The sequence below is a fragment of the Capricornis sumatraensis genome, chromosome 20 (genome assembly GCF_032405125.1).
Source record: "Capricornis sumatraensis isolate serow.1 chromosome 20, serow.2, whole genome shotgun sequence".
Lineage (NCBI taxonomy): Eukaryota > Metazoa > Chordata > Mammalia > Artiodactyla > Bovidae > Capricornis > Capricornis sumatraensis.
In genome coordinates this window covers 13,642,841-13,660,657 of record NC_091088.1, presented here as the reverse complement: position 1 = coordinate 13,660,657, position 17,817 = coordinate 13,642,841, and the positions used below count along the sequence as shown (strand labels likewise).

The 17,817-nt window shown below is 45.7% G+C and overlaps 1 protein-coding gene across 1 annotated transcript in view; it reads left to right on the top strand.

Moving 5' to 3' along the window:
- Positions 1-17,817, top strand: part of LOC138096156 (polycystin-1-like protein 2) — a 101,389-nt gene that overhangs the window by 11,268 nt on the left and 72,304 nt on the right. The window contains exons 4-8 of the mRNA XM_068992233.1: positions 703-813; positions 3,338-3,485; positions 11,895-12,124; positions 13,751-14,155; positions 16,721-16,798. Coding sequence (XP_068848334.1) covers positions 703-813; positions 3,338-3,485; positions 11,895-12,124; positions 13,751-14,155; positions 16,721-16,798 — 972 coding nt within the window. The remainder of the gene's footprint in view (positions 1-702; positions 814-3,337; positions 3,486-11,894; positions 12,125-13,750; positions 14,156-16,720; positions 16,799-17,817) is intronic.

Sequence of the window (17,817 nt, the reverse complement as noted above, 5' to 3'; positions counted from 1 at the left end):
AATGTATGCCAAAATCTGGAGCAGGCATGGGTTTCTAAGAGATGAAAGAGGACAAGGAAGGCACCCTACAGGGTGCTCTGGAGCCAAGGAGGGAACCGGGACCTGCCTGTCCCTTCTCCAGGCCTCTCTAGGCAGCTATTACATCTACATGGGTGGAGGGAGGGGGGTTGGCATGACCCCGCAGTTTCTGACCAGGGCTCTGACCAGACCACACCCCCCTCCTGTGGACACCTGGTGCCCTTGGCAGACTCAGAGTTCCTAATCTTGTCCCCTCTTTGCCAGTTCTCAGGGTGTGGAATTCTACCCTAGGTCATCTGACTAGATGCCAGTGGACCAGTGGTTCTCAAAGTGGGGTCCCTGGGCCAGCAGCCTCGACATCACCTGTTAGAAAAGCAAATTTTCAAGCTGCTGTCCAAATCTAGTGAATCTAAATCGGGGTCCAGAATCTGTGTCTTCACAAGCCCTCCTGGGGATTCTGGTGTATTCCAACATTCTGGACCCTGAGCTATTGGAGGGAGGGAATCTGCTTCTCTCACAGCCAGCACCAGGCTTAGTACTGGGTCTTCAGTAGATACCAACTGGTGCTTGTTGGGGGCGTGGTGGGTGAATGAACAAATGCAAGGTCGTTCATCTCTTGTCTGGTGTTATCCCTTGTCTCCTTCACACGGCTCCTGCTTCCTCTGGGATGTGGGTGCCTCCCAGGCCAGTGCCAGGGGCTGCAGGCCTGCCAGGTGGCAGCAGATGGGACCTACTTTGGAGACCTGTGCCCCGGCCGGGGCAGCTACCTGTGGGTGCAGTACCTGTGCCGGGAAGGTGAGTCCCCAGCTTGCCTGGGTGTGGGAATTCCCTTCTTATTTCCAAGCCATGTCTAGTCCCCCTTGGAGCAGAGGGAGCAGCCGTCCACGGGGCGGAAGAGACCTTCTCGCTCAAAACCGCTCTCCTCAAAACTCCCTGCCTGGCTTAGTCTGGGGGAAAACCATTTGAGGTTCAGTTGCAAAACAAGCCACCAAACCAGAAGTTTAAAATAACTATTTTAACCCCAAGACCTTTCAAATTAAATTTCATGGATTGGGCCAATAAACACAGCAGACAAAACCGAGATTACTTGATTAGAAGGGTTCCTACGTGCCACCCCCACTCAACCGCCACCCTCCCCATAGGCTGCCATTTTAGAATGCACAGGGACTTACACAAATCTGAAAACCATAAACAGAACCCAACGACCACAGTTTGTGCAAGTTTCATGAATCAAGAAGGAAGACTCCCCCCATTCGATTCTATGATTCTACTTGCCATTAGAAACAACCGTTGACTACTTAGAATAAATTCTTCCCTCCTTTCAAAGTGTTTTCATAGACAGCCATAGACATGAATGTACAGATGTATATTTTCATACAAATATAAATGAGTTAAACACATTAGTCTGCAACTCAATGGTTTTCACTTAATAATATATCCTGGACCTCTCTCCAAGTCACTACTTTATCCTTTTAATGACTGCACAGTATCCCGTCATAAGTGAAAGTGAAGTCGCTAGTCGTGTTCAACTCTTTGTGACCCCATGAACTGTAGCCCACCAAGTTCCTCCGAACATGGGATTTTCCAGGCAAGGTACTGGAGTGGGTTGCCATTGCCTTCTCCCATCATAAGATTAAGTCAAAATTTATTTACCCTGTTCCCCTCTTGATGGACACTTAGAGTGCATCTGAGTTTTCCTTCTTACAGATCACTCTGCAGTGATCTCTTGTGCATGTATCTCGGCATGTACCTGGGATTATTTTTAGAGGAGAGATCTCTAGTAGCAGAAATGCTGGGTCATAGGGTACGTGAATTTTAAATGTTAGTAGATATTGCCAGATTACCTTCCAAAATGGCTGTATCGAGTTCATTCTTACTAACAGTGCCAATTCATTCCTCTTGGGTTGGGACACCACATTATGCCCTTGTCTAACCAATTAATCAGTCAGAACAGCAAATTCTACTGAGGCTGTGAGTAATGGAGCAAGGAGCTCTGCAGGGGAAAGAGGAGTCAGGGAAGGTTGGGGTCCCCAGGGGCCATCCAGGAGAGTGGAACCCACAGAGACAGGAGGAAGAAGCCTGCATAGAAGAGAGGGTACAGGACATGGGGTGGCATTAGTTTATGCAACACACATGGGTGGAATAATTAGTGGGGTGTCTTGTTTTGTTTGCTGGGAAGAGAGGCCACGTGGTTTGGCAGCAGTCTCCGTCTGGTGATTTTGCTCCTGGACAAAGGGTGCCCTTGGAGATCTGCCAGCCGCAGCCTCACTGTCATCAGACAGGCACGCAGCTTAGGGCAGGGGGTGAGCTGGGTCTGGGTCTGGCTGCCACATGGACCAGATTTTCTGTCTCGACTTTGATTTCAAGTATCCTGTCCCTTATGAATCAGTGTGGTCTGATCACATCAGTTTCTGATTTCTGAAGGCAGGGACTTCAGCAGTCCCCTCTCCCTCCACCCCCAGCCTTTGTGCCCAGAATGGCCTGCTGCATCCCGAATTTCCTCGGTTGAGTCAGGACCAATCAGGACCGCAGTGGCCTTCTGACCAGCTCAGGAAAGTCCTTTTCATTTGTGTCTGCTTTTTATTTCTTTTCCCTTCTCTTTTGTGTCAGAAACCAAAAGATGGTATTGCACAAATTAGCCCAGGGCTGCATGAACCCCAGAAGTTCTACCCTTCACCCCATCCTCTAGGCTAACTTATGAAGCTTAAGGTTTTGTAAAATTTAAGGTACACTAAATGGCTAACAATGATTCACCAGCCACCCTAACAAAGGAGATTTTCCTAAAGATGCTTTGCCTTTTGTCTTTTTAAACATTATAAAGTACATTTAGACAATCAACGGATCCCGGTTAAATTAGGGTACCTTGTGCAGCTACTAAAGGGTATAAGAGCTCTCTGACTGAATTCATACAGAACAATCTCCAAGATATATTAAGTGAAAAAAAAAGGAAGGTGCCAAATAGTGAACAGAGCACCATCTGTATAAATAAAAAAGTATGTACATGCTTGTGCATGTGTAGGTATCTGTAAAAGGCGACCCAGGAGACTGGTTAACAGTGATTGCTTCTGGGGACCGGAACTGGGGGGTCTGAGGGGTAACAGTAGGGAAGGGCTTTCTTTTCACTGTAGACCCTCTGTACATTTTAAGTTCTATATCTTGGATGAAAAACAAAATTCAAAAGAACTTTATAAAGTAGAATAAACATGCAGAAGCTGTAAAAGCTCCACTAAGGACAGGTAGACAGAAGACAGTAAGTTTTAAACAGAAACATGCAATTTTGCTTCATAACAGCAAGTGGTATTTGTGTTTTGATCTGTAGGCCTGCAGTTGATGGTGTCCAATGAGAGTTTCATCTTTGACAATGTTACCATCTCCCTCACATGGCTCCTCTCTCCCTACATCGGAAATCTGTCCTGTATAATTAATATGGGAGATGGCCACATTTTCGATCCCTACTACCCACCCAGGTAAGAGGTATCTCTGAGCCTTGATTCAGAATGTATCAGTCAGTTTTTGCTGCATGACAAGACATTCTAACACTTAGTGACTTACGATGATAGTGATTATCTTCTGTGGTTCTTTGGATTAGCTAAGTGGCTTTTCTTGCGTGGACTAGCTCAGGTAGGTGGCCTAGGAAGGCCTCATCCATGTGTCTGGCAGTAAGTTGGATGTTGGCTAGTGGTATGTGTCACTCGTCACCCAGCAGGCTAGTCTAGGCTCAGGTGCATGGTGGGAGAAGAGTCTTCAGCAATGAGTGAAAGCAAAGCGCAACATGCAAGCATTTTTGAATCACTACCTATGTCACATTTTCTAATTTCCCCTTTGGCCAAAGCAAGTTCCCACGCCAGAGAAATAGTCTCCAACTCGACAGAAGGCGTGGCAGAACCACAGTACAAGGCGGCATACATATGGAATGGGAAGAATGGTGTTAATGGGTTTTCTCAGTGAAGGTCACTCCAGCAGTCATGGAGAGCCGGGTTCTTTCGGTTTGGCTCAGTAGAATCTTCCCTGAGTCACTGTCCAAGGAGTCAGTAATGGGGTGAAGAAGATGCTCACCTGGGGGTGGGAATGTTTTTTATGGATAAGGATAATAAAAATAATAGTAGCATTATTAATAATAGTGCAGCTAAGCAGCTTTCATACATGAGTTCACTTAATCCTCACAACAACCTCATGAGCTAAAGTTATGCTGTCCAATATAATAGCCACTCACCATAGGAGCTACTGGGCTCTTGGAGTAAGGCAGCTCTCAATTGAGATGTGCTGTAAATGTAAATACACACGGAATATTGGAGACATACCTCCCTCCCCACCAAAGAGTGTAAAATATCTTACTAAATGATGTTTTGATATTGATTATACATAGAAATGGGCTGTCCCCAGGTGGCGCCAGTGGTAAAGAACCCACCCACAATGCAGGAGACATGAGACGTAGGTTCGATCCCTGGGTCAGGAAGATGCCCTGGAGGCGGGCACAGCAATCCACTTCAGAGTGTTGGCCCAGAGGATCTCCTAGACAGAGGAACTTCTTGGGCTACAGTCCACAGGGTCTCAAAGAGTTGGACACAACTAAAGTGACTTAACATGCATCCACATATACGTATAAATGATAGTGTTATGGATTTATGAGGTTCAATTCAGTTTAGTCGCTCAGTAGTGTCCAGGTCTTTGCAACCCCATGGACTGCAGCATGCCAGGCCTCCCTGTCCATCACCATCTCCCAGAGCTTGCTCAAACTCATGTCCATCGAGTTGGTGATGCCATCCAATCATTTCATCCTCTGTTGTCCCCTTATCCTCCCACCTTCAATCTTTCCCAGCATCAGGGTCTTTACCAATGAGTCAGTGCTTCGAATCAGGTGGCCAAAGTACTGGAGCTTCAGCTTCAGCATCAGTCCTTGCAATGAATATTCAGGACTGATTTCCTTTAGGATGGACTGGTTTGATCTCCTTGCAGTCCAAGGGACTCTCAAGAGTCTTCTCCAACATCACAGTTCAAAAGCATCAAGTTAAAGAAATAAATTATTAAAATTAATTTCACCTGTTCCTTCTCACTTTTTTCAATGTGACCATTAGAAAGTTCATATTGACACATGTGGCTCACAGTTTCTGTTGGACAGTGCTGAGCTAGATAACGATTACCTTGTTTTACAGACAGAGCTGTTGAGGCTTAGAGGGTTCAACAGCATTGACCAAGCCATGCAGCTAGTGAGTGGCAGCACAGCCGGATAAGTCAGGGCTGCCTGGGAATCAAAGCCCTGGCTCTTAGACCCCAGTGGAGAACACGGCTGGCAGCATCAGGGCCCAAGGGCATCGGGTGCTGCCTCCTCTAGGGAACAGTACCTCCCCAACCCGAAGGCAGCTGCACACACTTCATAACATTTCAGAGTCCTACCTGGGCCTGGGTAAGCTCCATTCTGCCTGGCTGGGTGCCCCAGCCAGAGGGCTGCCCCATCAGTTCCAGGTCTTCCTTGGGTTCTGGCTCATTTCAGGGGCCCAAGTTCAACAAGGATCCTCAGGGAAATCATGGAGGCCCATAAGCCCCTCACCTAACCCTGAAACACCTCTGGTTCTACCTTGTGGGGCTAGGTCTCTGAATCCAGCCCCGCAGGTGCCTGGCCTTCCTGGAAGGCCTGGGTGGGCTGGGGCAAACGAAGGGCAAGCTCTGCCCACAGCCCAGATCTGGTCCAGTGAGTGTGCTGGGTCTCATGCTCAGAAATCCTCTGGGGTCTCAGGCATTGTGCCGTGCCGCCAAATAAACTGTGTCCAGAGGTTGGGGTTCTTATCCCAGATACAATTTGAGACCCAGAGGTAATATCTGAGTTTCCATTTCCTTCCCTATCACATTTATATTGATGGTGATCTTAATACATTTATTGACCAGGGAATTTTTGTGGAAATTAATATCTGTACTGTTAATATGTTTCTGGTCAATAATGTGTTAACAGTTTTACAGAATAAAATAAATTATACATGAAGATGCTTTGCGGGGAAAAAAAAGGTTTAAGTGATAGAAACACCCAAGGCATTATTATGTGGGTTTCTTCCCATTTGCTAGTATTTCATTAATAAAACAAGAAGTGCTATGTTATACAATCTTTCACCCCCTAAATTTCATACAAATTGTATTTAGCATAAGTTAAAATTGACTGACTGTAGCCCTGCTAAGCTCTTTAGTTATACAAGGACATCCTAGTAACATACAAGTATAGTTAAAAACTGGAGCAAGTGGGACAAAATGCAAATATTTGTCCACTCTGGATGGTGAATTCAAGGGTGTTTATCATATTACTCTCTGGAATTCTCTGATTAATTTTTTTCATAATCTAAGAGAAACAGCAATAAGCAATGCTTTACATTTGCAATCCCTCAGGGCATTCCTGTAAGTAAAAGCTACTGGTATTTTTTTTCTTCTCTTTCGAAAGAAATAGATGGTGACACCCTTCACCATCACCCAACCCAAACAATCCAATTTTGTCTACTTTAAAGATTTGTTAGACCTTGAAACTACCCACTCACCTTCTTCTATGATTCTTTTTAACATTAGGAGATATATTTCTGATGCTCTCTTATCTGCACTAGCGGCCTCAGCACTCAATTTACAATATGAAAATAGCATGAATTTTAAGTGTACAGAAGTCACATACTCTGCATGAATGTCACTATGCTCTTTTAAAATGTGTTTGTACAGACTCCTACTTTTGCTTAACTCATTAGCGTATGAGGTGGGCTTTTCAAACCAGACTGTTCATCTCCATGCCAGATAAGTCACCTGAGTTAATGGGATAGGAGGACTCTCCCAGTGGCTCAACAGGAAAGAATCCACCTGCCAACGCAGGAAACAACGGTTCTATCCTTGGGTCAGGAAGATCCTCTGGAAAAGGAAATGGCAACCCACTCCAGGATTCCTGCCAGGGAAACCCCATGGACAGAGGAGCCTGGCAGGCTATAGTCCATGGGGCTGCAGAAGAGTCAGACCCGACTTAGCGTCTAAACAACGACGGGATAGGATCAGACCTCAAACAGAAACAACAGTTACGTCAAAGAACTTCTCCTTTAAATGCTTGCCTTGCGCCTCCATGTCTTGTGTTCACTTGCATGGCAAGCTGTTTTGCTTCTTTCTTTGTCATGGGCAACCTTCTACATTTCTGAAATTATATTACGTTCCTTAAGGGACCATTAGCATAAAGTGAGATTTGTCCTAGTGCGATATAACTCAGTGCCACCTACTGGCAGGTCAGGGTGTTGCCGTTATTCTTGCGTCTTTATTTCAAGTCACCTCTGGACACCTCTGAGTCTGGAGGGTGACCTTCCCTTCCCATTAAGCTGTATCCCATTCATGTCAAAGCAATGTATACAAATCAGTAAGTGAGGGAGTCTTGAACTAGTTTTTAAACTTTTCATTGAGGCACAAGGTGTGTACAGAAAAGCGCACAAAAAGATACAGCTCAATTAATTTTTACACAATAAACTCAGGCATATAACCAGCATCCAGACCAAGAAACAAAACATGACTCTCCCCCCAAAAATCCTCCAGGGCCCCTCAAGGATAATTTCTAACATCACTGAATACTGTGACCTGTGTTTGAAGATTATATAAATATAACCATAAAGTATATTTTCTTTTGTGTCTTACTTCTGCTTAATAAGCATGCTTCTGAGATTGATCCATGTTGTTGTGTATAACTGTGGTTTCTTTTTTCTCATTGCCATATACACTCTGTTGTACGAATATTCCTCTATTTATTCATTCATTCTAGCATTGACATGTACAGGGGTGGTTTCACATTTGGACTATTATTAATACAACTTGTACAGCTGTGAACATTCTAGTAAATGACTTTTCAAGCACATATGTACACATTTCCATTGGGCTTATACCCAGGAGTGGAATTGCTGGGTCATAGGATTATTAAATTTAAGTTCGTCTCCATTGCTTTGTACTCCGAGCATGGCTTCTCTTTGTTGGCAGCAGTTACTAAACCACTTTGTGCTCTTCTCCCTTGGGTAAGATCACTGAGAGAGAAATCAGGAAAAAAAAAAAATCCATTTCCCTGCTTTTTAGTCCTGGGCAATTTCAGCTGGCATCAGAGTTTAGAGAATGAAATAAATATTTGCTAAAAAACGGGCTACATTCAAAGCTATCCTTCACATTTCTATAAAGAGTTAGAGCTAGTTTATTCTGAAATCTACATTGTTTGATATTAATAATGGACACTCCAGCATTCTTCTGATTAGTGTTTACTGTTACATCTTTCTTTATCCTTTTACTTTTAACCGAGCCATATTGTCGTATGTAAAGTGGGCATCTAGTAGACAGCACATGGTTGAGTCTTGGTTTCTATTAAATTCCATCTGGCATAATAATTGTTACGTTTAGGTCTTTTACAATTGATATAACTATTGACATAGTTAGATTTAGGGCTGTTATTTTGTTATTTGTGTTCTGTTTTACCCTGTTTACTTCCTCCTTGTTTCTCCCCTTTCTTGCCCTCTTTCGATTATTTGAGTATTTTCAGTATTCTATTTTTGCTTATTTATTGACTTTTTTGGTAACACTTATTTGGATAACGTTTTAAGTAGTTTCTTTGGGGATTATAATATATATATTTAAACTTTCACTTTATTAACTTCCAGTGCTAAAATGTTACCACTAAGATATTACTAAATATTACCACTAAAATATTCACTCTAAGTGAATATTTTACCACTTCAGGTAAAATGTTAAGGCCTTATTAGCATATGGTTTCCTTTGCCTTTCATCTTTTATGTTATAATTGTCAATTGTAGGGCACTTACATACACTGAAAAGCCTGTCCAACAGTTATGCATGTATCGAAGAACTTAAGAAGAAAAAACCAGTCTACATTTACCAAGACATCTACCTTTTCCTGTGCTCTCCCTTCATTCCTGAAGTTCCAAGTCTCCCTCTGATATCATTTCCCTTCAGCTGGAAAAACTTCCTTTAGCATTTTCTTTAAAGTAGATTTTATAGCAACAAAGTCTCTTAGAGAATTTCTTTGTTCCTGATAATGCGTTTATTTTGCTTTAATTCCTGGAAGATACTTTTGTCAGCTATGGAATTATGTGTTGACAGTTCTTTTGACACTTTGAAGATGTCATTCACTATCTCTGACCTCCACAGTCTCCAAAGAAATCTACAGTCATTCACATCACTGTTTCCTCTATGTGGGAGGTAACTCACTTCAGTTGTGTCCAACTCTTTGTGACCTATGGACTGCAGTCCTCCAGGCTCCTCTGTCCATGGGGTTCTCCAGGCAAGAGCGCTAGAGTGGGTTGCCATGCCCTTCTCCAGGGTAGCTTCCTAACCCAGGGATCCAGCCCATGTTTCTTACATCTCCTGCATTGGCAGGCAGGTTCTTTCCCAATAGTGCCACCTGGGAAGCCCCTCACTATATGTAGTGTATCATTTTTTTCAGACCAATTTCCAGATTTTCTTTTTATTCTTTTGATTTTCAAGCTATTCAGCAATTGTGTGGGCATGCTTCAAGTTTTTTTGCTTGTTTGCTTTTTGTTTACATTTGGTTTCACAGAACTTCTTGAATCTTTGAATTTATGTGTTTTGCCAAATATGGAAAAATTTCAGCCATTATTTCTTCAAATATATTTTTCTACAGCAATCGCTCTGCTGCTAAAATAACACAAATGTTTTACTTTTAGATATTGTTACACAGATTGCTGACATCCTACTCATTTTAAAAATTTTAATATTTTTTCTCTCTGTGTTCTTTAGGTTGGATAATTCCTCTTGCTCTATCTTTAAGTTAGGTGACTTTTCCCTCTTCCATCTCTATTCTGCTATTAAAACCATCCAATGAATCTTTTGTTTCATACAGTGTGCTTTTCATTTCTAAAATTTCCATTTGGCTTTTAATGGTTTATATTTTTCTGCTGAGAATGTCTACTTTTTCATTCATTTCAAGAGGATTTCCTTTTATCTCATGGGGCATGGTTATAATCCCTGGGTTAAAGTCTTTCATCATTTCAATATCTGAGTCATCTCAGAGCTGACATATATCGATGACATTTTCCATGAAATTTGGTCACATTTTCCTTGTTTTTTGTGTATCAGGCAATTTTGAATTGTATTCTGGACATTTGGGGTAGTAGGTTCCAAGACTCTGGGTTCTTTTTAAAATGCTCTGGAAAATGTTAATATTTTATTTGTTTGTTTTGTTTCAGCAGACAACCAACCCAATTAGATTCAGAACACACATTCTGACTTGCCTTCTATGAGCAGAGATTCCCACACTAGTTCAGTTTCCAAAGCTGTCATGTTCCGTTCCACTCATGCACCACTTGGGGTGCTGGTTTCCGTTGCAGTTTAGTCCTTTACTAAAGGCTTTTACTGTGTCTCTTTGGGTCTGTTCTGCACATGCTGTTTATGGGTGAACTCGTGATTCATGCTAGGTCACACACAGAATTAGGGAATTCTCTTCTCTCCTTTTCAGGACTTTCCCTACAACCTCCAGCTTCCACAGTCCCCTTTCCATGGTTCCTCTGGATAGAAAGATCAGTTTTCTCTTAGGTATTTCTGCATCATCCCATACAGTCAGTGTAGCTCCAAGAGAGAGGACAGCTTGGGATGGGGACAAGAGAGAAGAAAAGAGAAACAACATGGAACAAAAAATGGGCATTTCCTCTGTATGCTCAGACTCACTAGGCCCCTTTCTCTGGTCCCCTGGCTAACAGAAGGGATTTCTATCTGGGTTGTTGTTTTCTTTACTCACTGTGCAGTACCATGACTCAGGCTACCACTAGGACAAAGAAAACAGGGAACTCCCATCTTTATGGATGATTCTTACAGTTTTGACTTCTGTCCTCAGTCTGCCTGCTGGTGTTTCCTTCTCAGGGTCCTCTCATAGTTTCTTTTTGTGTTCTTCCAGTATGTTAGTTGTGATTAAAGGGAGAAACAGGCTATCGTGGGCTAAGTCCAGGTCACTGTTCTCCAGGCTTTTTCACAACTGTGTACTTTTGTAAACTATTTCTCAAGCACTTGCTATGTGCTCGGTGCTGCGCCAGGTGCCAGGTATAAAGGGGGAACTAGACAGGCACTACCTGCACTGACAGCCTCGCAGAGAAGGATGACGGTGAATAAGCAAGGGTCACCTAGGAGAAGCAGAGAAGCTGCAGTGTCTACAAAGGGAATCTAGGAGAACTTCCCAGAGGAGGCAATGTTTAAAATGAAAACTGAAGGAAGACCAAGAGCATGAGCAGAGAGAAGGGCAGGAGTCTTCCCTGCAAAGAACAGCATGCTTACTGGCCTTTGGGTGGGGAAGAGGTGACAAGTCCTATGAACTGCAAAGAGGTCTGAGCTACTAGGATAGTCAGAGAAGGGGAGTGTGGCAGGGGGTGAGGAGAGGGACAGGAAGGGAGGTGATGGGGATCTTTGTGGGCCATTTTAGAGATTTAAGTTAGTCCCCTCGGGAAAATGAGAAGCAAAACAGCCACAGTTTTGATATGTTTGGACTCTGAGCCCATTTTACAGACGGGAAAAGAAAGCTCAGAGAGGTAGACTGGGCACAGTATTTTACAGACTAAGTAAGAAGGCCCAAAGAGGGGGTTTGTATGAACCACAGAGGCAGAAAATGGCAGAAAACAGACTTCCAGCTCAATATTTGGCTCCCTGGTTAGTCAGAGCTATTTCTTCCACTTCTCACTTGCTTTGGGAGTCCTAATGTAACCTCTGTGAACACTGAGACCCTGGCTTGGTCATGTAGCATCTTTTTCTTCATTCTTTTTATCTTGGCAGAGCAGGGAAGATGCGCCGTGGGTGAGTATATGTGTGCACATGTGTGTGAATGCATGTGTTTGTGTGAGCCCAACACTGGTAACGTTTCTGACTGTTGCTGGCAGTCTGTCCAGCAGGGTGACCCACCAATTCACAGCCCCTGGGGATTTCACCGTGTTTGCTGAGTGTTCAACCAGCGAGTGGCATGTGATGGCTCAGAAGCAAGTGATGATTCAAGACAACACAGAGAGGCTCCGTGTGACTGGGTGCTCTGGCCTGACCACATCAGGAGCCAGCCCTCTCTGCCGGGCAGTCTTTGGAGACCCTCTGTGGATTCAGGTGGAGCTTGACGGAGGTGAGTCTGCAGAAATGGTCAAGATCAAAGCAACCTTGATTTGCCCCAAATCTATCCATCCAGCTCCTAGGCTTCAATAAATACTAACAGCAATGATTTATGGGGTCAATTTTTTTTCATTTATCTAGCACCTAGTGTATACCACAACCTGGTCTAAGTGCTTTATATACACTAGCCCACCCAGTATATTTTACAAAGGAAGAAATGGAAGAAATGTTTAGAAATTTGGCCTAAGTCACAAGGCTAGTGAGAGCAATTAGCCTCCTAAAGATCCTTGGCATGCCCCTGTCCCATTGCAAGAAGTGGACTTCCAAGCCACCCACTGTTGGGGGAATGTGAACAGGAGTGGGAGGGCTGCCAGCTGGGCCTGAGCGCATCTCAGCGCTGCCAGCATTGACCAGCTTGGCACAATCATGCTGCCCCCAGTTCAAGCTAATATTCAGTTGCACACACTGGTACAGCCCCAGCAGCTGTTATGGCTGGTGTACATCTGGTTGCTCAGTTTCCCTCTGACTGGTCACAGAGGCCATTCTGCTTGGTTATCATGTCCATTTTGATTGGTCATGGTATCCATTCTGATTGGCCATGGCATTTATTCCAACTGGTTACAGCAATATTTCTCATTGGTCACAATGTCCATTCTAATTGGTCACAGCATCCATTTCGATTGGTCACACTGTCCATTCTGATTTATCAGGACATCATTCTACTTAGTTAGTGCCCATGCAATGGCAGTTGCTAAATATTTTGTCTATCACCCCTTCTGTCCATAGAGAATCCTTCCAACCAAGACCTGACCTCATCCGAAGCAGCATCTTTCCTCAAGGCACAGGTCCAGTCTGAGATCTGGACAGAGGCCACTGAGTGGCACAGAGCTGTGGAGAGGACAGGTCTCAGCCCAGCCTAACACCCCCTGGAGCCTCACTCAGAGCAGGAACTTCATGGGGCTATAACTGGACTTTGAACACAGTGCTTGTGGCTCCTTTCTGTTCTGGTGTTCTGGTTGGCTGAAGATGCAACCTAGGTGCACCCAGAAAAGCTTAAGATAACCTTTCTTCATTCTACAAATATAACTGAGTGACTACTTTCTGCCAGATATGGGGAAGGCAGCAATAAACATGAAAGTCAAGGTTCGTGTTCCCAGAGGGCTATCATCACCATCATCACCCTCATCAACATCACCATCACTCGAACAAGAAACACACTAGCTTGGTTTCTATTGGAAAGAGTATTAATTTGGGGGCTTAAATAATATTTTAAGAGTCAACCACAATATTTAGCATCCAGGTAGCACAACCACCCCCAAGCTGTAAGGGAGCCCTATCTTAATGTGAATGGGCTGAGTTCTCCCACTGGGCAGCGTTTCAGGTGGCCAGTCATGGAGATGGAAATAATTAAGACTATGCAAGTGAGCAGTGAGGACGCTGAAAGAAAAATCACTTGTGAACCCAATACTCGAGAGATCAGTGTTAATTATCTGGGGGAGGATATACCCTTATATACGTCTTTATATCCACATCTGTGTGTATACGTGGACTCTGACTTCACAGCTGGAGTCTGAACTATCTCAGTATAATCTACTGCATGTAGTTACTGACATCCTTAAATGTTTCTTACTCCACCTAGGAACAGGGGTGACTTACACTGTGCTGCTAGGTAACACAACCCTGGCTGAGTTCACCACGCAGAGGGGCCTGCTCCCCTACAATCTGACCTTGGACAAAGGAGTCCAGCACCGAGTGGGCCCAGGGATGCACCACCTGGAGATCCGAGCCACCAGCGACACCACCAACTCCGCCCCCTCCAGGAACATCACCGTCTACTTCGTGGAGACTCTGTCGGGGCTGCAGGCCTCCTGGGCTTCTGACCACTTGGAGCTTGGACAGGACCTACCAGTCAATGTCTCAGTGGCTCACGGCATCCCGGAGAGTTTGACTTTTGAGGTGGCAGGACTCAATACAACCTTCTCCTATGAGAAAGAGAACCTCAGAGGGTCATTTGGGACTTACCATGTGGCGGTTCCTCTTGAAGGTATTTGGGGTGTGTGGCTCCCCTTCCAAATCTCCCTCATCTTCCCTTCCCAACTTGGTGTCTAGGGTCCTCTTAGCCAGTTTCTCCATACGTCCAAGATACAAACATGGCTCACAGCATCCCGCTGAGGTCACAAGGAAGAGGCAGAGGCCATCTTCAGTCACGGAGCTTATAGTTACAGGGATTCTCAACTCTGGCACTGCTGACATTCTGTTGTTCAGTCGCTTGATCATGTCCGACCCTTTCTGACTCCATGGACTGCAGCACGCCAGGCTTCCCTGTCCTCCACTGTCTGGAGTTTACTCACACTCACGTCCATTGAGTCAGTGATGCCATCCAACCAATTTATTCTCTGCCGCCCCCTTCTCCTGCCCTCAGCCTTTCCCAGGAGCCAGGGAACCCCGCCCCTGACACTGGGACCGGATAATTCTCTGTTGTGGAGACAGTCCTGTGCATCACAGGATGTTTAGCAGCATCTCTGGCCTTGGCCCACTTGACGCCAGCAGCACCAAACCACGACAACTACAAACGTCCCCAGTCACTGCCAACTGCGCCCTGGAGAGCAGAATCACCCCCATGGAGAGTCGCTGGAAGTGAGCAGGCGCACCTGGATCTCTTCTATCATTTCTAGGGGAGAATGTGTTTCGGGAAACTGCAGTCCACGCCCTGTGGGGAGAGAGACTGTTAAAAAACGACAGGGTGGGAAACAGAGGGACAAGAAGGAAGTGCTGGGACGCTGGCGGGAATAGATGATAGGGCAGCAGACTGGCTGGCACCAGCCAGGGCAGGAGGCCACAGCTGACGTGCAATTAATCTGGAAAGAACAGAGCTCTTTGAGGCCAGTGTGGTGAGGTCAGCAGGCAGGAATGTGATGAAGGCCGCAGAGCCTCCAGCCCACCCAGGTCCCCTGCCCTGGGCCTCAGACGTGTGTGAGAAGGTGGGGTAATGAGGTGCAGGTGTGGGCCACCATGCCCTCAGCAAGGGAGTTGGTTTAAAAACAAAGAGAGAGAGAGATGGTAGAAGGAACGATAGAGTCAAGAAGAGGAACACTGCAATTTTGCCAGGTACCGAAGGGTACAGATTGGAACAGGAAGAATCTGGAAATGAAATGGAATGACAATGGAAAATACAATACAGAGGCTATAGATCAAATGCAAATTAATTTTTTGTCCCCTTTAAAGTTACTCAGTGGGGGATGAGAGATTAAAATCGCCGTACACCCTCTGACTTTTGGACTCACTCCCAGATGATAAGCAGTCTTCTCTTCCCACAAGAACAAACTGGATGCCTCCGGGATGAAGGGGGTGAGGGAAGGGAAAGGGCACCGGGTGGGAACAGAAGGCCTTCATGTGACGGCACCGGCCCTACTCTCGGGGCCCTGGAGGTGTTTGCAGCTGCCTCTCGGAGGAGCTTCCACGGGCTCCTGGGGTGGGGGTAATGCCTCTCCTTCAGGGCCATATCGCCTCAGCTGGTGCTTCTCCCAGCACCAAGAGGGTCCCTCTGTCTGTTCTCCTCATTCTCTCTACCATCTCCAGTGCCTCCTCTCCCGAGGGCAAACGTCTGGTCCATTGCAAATTCTCACCCAGTCCTTGGCTGCTACCGGCCAACTGTAGTCATTTCCCAAATGCAGAAATGCCACCTTTCCTGTCTTCCCTTCCCCCTCTCTCCACCTGTCATAGGTCATTCCTTTAAGGCCATGAGTAAGGAATTGCCCATGCGAGTCTCAGTTCGCGCTAGTGGCAGATAATCTGCCTGCCAATGCAGGAGACATAAGAGACACAGGTTCAATCCCTGGGTTGGGAAGATCCCCTGGAGGAGGAATTGGCAACCCACTCCAGTATTCCTGCCTGGGAAATTCCATGGGCAGAGAGGAGCCTGGTGGGCTAGAGTCCACGGGGTCGCAGAGTCAGACGTGACTGAGTGACCGAGCACACCACATGTGAGTCCTCAGCCCCAAAGAATACAAACCCAGCTGTGCAAGGGCCCTCTCTGGAGACCTTCTCTCCAAGCTTGAGAAGAGAAGAAGGCAGCACCCACGCCCACTTCCCCATGAGAGAGGCAAGATGGAGATACACATGTAGCAGCAGCTCTGTCCAAATCCTCTAACTCATCTTTCTCCCCACTCTCCACTCTCTTGACCCTTTAAAACCTCGGCAAGGCCCCCTTCTGCTGGAATCTCCTCTCTCATCTGGCAAATGAGGACTACGCATCCTTTGAACTTCAGCTCTGGCCCCTGCCACACCCCATAAACATTTCTTTCTCCCCCAAGGTGGAAGCAGCCCCCTAACCTGTGCTCACACTGCTCCCCATGCCAATTCCTGGAGAGCCCCACATGCCTACTAGACCATACGGCCCTGAGGACAAGGACCACGTTTCATTCATTTCTGTGTCCTCAGAGCCTTGCTCCATGGCTGGCATACAACAGGGAATCATTAAATGCTTCAATGAGGAAAGAGTCAGATGCTGTGCTCAGAGGACTGGGGAAGTACAGGCTGGGAGACCTGTCTCAGAGTAAGTTGAACCTCTGATTACAATGCCCATAATTCTCCACTTTTTGTATTGCAGGCACCTTTCTGGTCACTGTAGTGGTGAGGGACTCCTTCTCAAACTTGAGTCTGGAAATTGGAAGCATCACTGTCACAGGTAAGGATTTTCTGAAAAGGGGTATAAAATTTGTGCCTAGGGGCATCCACACTGGCTCAGGATCTAGAAAGGGGCCCCTCAAAAAGAGATATTAAGAATTCTCTGGTTACTCTAAACAGGCAATAATGTAAGCAGTATAACATCCAACCACTGATACAGAATGGTATCAATCAGGTCTAAAACATCCAGACTTGTATTACTTACAATCCTTTTGGCTTCAAGTAATAGAAAGCCACATCTAAGTAGCTTTAAGTTCAAGTCACATTATCTCATGTAATTGGTTAGGAGGTAAGTAGTTCCAGGGATGGTTCAGTGGCTCAATATCACCAGCAAGGACCCAGACTCCATCTGTCATTCTGCTCTGTCATCCTCAGAGCATTTGTTTGATCCTTCGGCTTGTGCCTCATGTGATCAAGATGGCTGCTGCAGTTCCAGACATCACATGTCAACCCAGCATTATCCAGCAGCAGCAGAAACCCACTTACCCATAGTCATCTCTTTTTAAAATAATTTTATTTACTTATTTATGGTTGTGCCGGGTCTTCATTGCTGCATAGGCTTTCTCTAGTTGCAGTGAGCAGGACTACTCTCTAGTTGTGCTGAGTGGGCATCTCACCTCGGTGGGTGGCATCACTTGTGGATCATGGGCTCTAGGAGGCACGTGCTTCGGTAGTGGCAGCTCCCAGGCTCCAGAGCACGGGCTTAATAATTGTTGTGGTGCTCAGGCTTAGTTGCTTTGTGGCATGTGGGATTTTCCTGGCCCAGGGATCAAACCCATGTCTCTTGCATTGGTAGGCAGATTCATTACTACTGAGCCACCAGGGAAGCCTCCCTCTTCTTTTTATTTGGCGGGGGTGGGGGGGGGGTGGGGGGGCACTTTTCCACTAGTCCCTAGCAACCTTCCCTTTAAATACCATTGGCCAAGGTAGGGTCATATGCCCAGCTGCAAGGGATGCTGGGAAGCCAGCATTTTTAGGCCCTGTGGGAGAAGATGGATTCTGTCAGCCAAGAGGAGGGCT